Source organism: Kryptolebias marmoratus, linkage group LG1 (assembly GCF_001649575.2).
Source record: "Kryptolebias marmoratus isolate JLee-2015 linkage group LG1, ASM164957v2, whole genome shotgun sequence".
Lineage (NCBI taxonomy): Eukaryota > Metazoa > Chordata > Actinopteri > Cyprinodontiformes > Rivulidae > Kryptolebias > Kryptolebias marmoratus.
The window spans coordinates 32,847,339-32,848,671 of record NC_051430.1 but is presented as its reverse complement, the minus strand read 5'-3'; the positions used below and the strand labels follow the sequence as shown (position 1 = coordinate 32,848,671).

At 38.2% G+C, this 1,333-nt stretch overlaps 1 protein-coding gene across 2 annotated transcripts in view; it reads left to right on the top strand.

The window, feature by feature from the left end:
• gtf3c3 (general transcription factor IIIC, polypeptide 3) overlaps positions 1-1,333 on the top strand; it is a 14,197-nt gene that overhangs the window by 11,543 nt on the left and 1,321 nt on the right. The window contains exons 15-16 of one of the 2 annotated variants that reach the window (XM_017426259.3): positions 533-587; positions 704-839. In XM_017426259.3, coding sequence (XP_017281748.1) covers positions 533-587; positions 704-839 — 191 coding nt within the window. Of the gene's footprint in view, positions 1-532; positions 588-703; positions 840-1,333 lie in introns of those variants that run through there. The other variant, XM_017426260.3, reaches the window with a different exon arrangement.

Genomic DNA, 1,333 nt, shown 5'->3' with positions numbered 1-1,333 from the left:
GTAATATGCTGACTCTGCTAATGCTAATGCTAACTCTGCTATTAGACTGTTTTCTCATCTGACGCCAACACAACAAACCTCTTCTATCACTTAAAGAAGAACCACGAAAAAGAATATTTAACAATCTAAAAAGTGCAAACAAACAAGTTGTAAAAGAGCCGGGAAAGTTGTGAAAAGTGAAACTATAGCCGGCCGAAGATAATGGAGTCTGTTGTCATTTGATACTGTTACGTCTAACAGGTACATCTATATTGCTGCACTAAAATGCAGCAGATCTCATTTGTGAAAGTTCAGTTAAATGTCACTTCGAAATAAAGCTTGAAAAAGGTAAGAAATTAGATTATTTTGTCATATTTTTCAGAGAATAACTGACAACGTACGTAATTGGGGTATATCGTGATATATATCGTTGTCGTGATATAAAATGATCCATATCGTGATGTAGGATTTGTTCCATATCGCCCAGCACTACCTCGCATCATGTCTTTTTGGCATTTGATTTTGTTAAGAACTTTTCTTTTTCTCTTAACAGATTGATGCTTCTGGAAAATGTGCATCTGCCTCAGCTTTGGAATGTTTTCAATCAGGTGTCTGTGTTAGTCTGTTTCCATGAAGACGGTTATTCCAGGGAGAAAGTCAGCCACAAGTATTTTGTGTTCAGATGTGTTTTGCTTACATTTCTGTTGCCTTTTCGTCTCTCCAGCTGACGATCAACTCTCAGCACCAGCGTCACCATCGCTTCTGTCTGCGTATGCTGCTGAAACATCCTGATAACATCACGCTGTGTGTGCTGTGTGGACACAACGCCATGGTGTCAGGCAGCTTCAAACACGCCCTCGGTACGATCCACACATAGTTTTAGGGGTGTAAGGAGACACCCCTCACAAAACATTACTAATTGTAACTCTCCTGTTTTATTTCTCCTGCATTTCTTTAGACCTTGAAACAGTTTTTCAACTACACATGACCTTTGAACTCATTTTCACAAGGGGCCAAAATTAAAAGGGACAATCTTTTCTTTGTTTTTTTTAAATATTTCCCTTAAAAAAGAAGCCATGTTTTTCAGATATGTTACATTAAAATGTTCATACTGAAAAAATGAAATGAACTTTTCTCATTGCTCGTGTTCTCACTAAAACCAGGAAGATAGAACACATAACACCAGATTTAAAGTCCCTACACTGGCTCCCTGTAGCTCAAAGAATAGACTTTAAAATACTGTTGTTAGTTTATAAATCACTGAACGGTTTAGCACCACAATACATTAAAGATCTGTTATCGCTGCACCAACCGTCTAGACCCCTCAGATCTTCTGCTTCTGGACTGCTCTGCA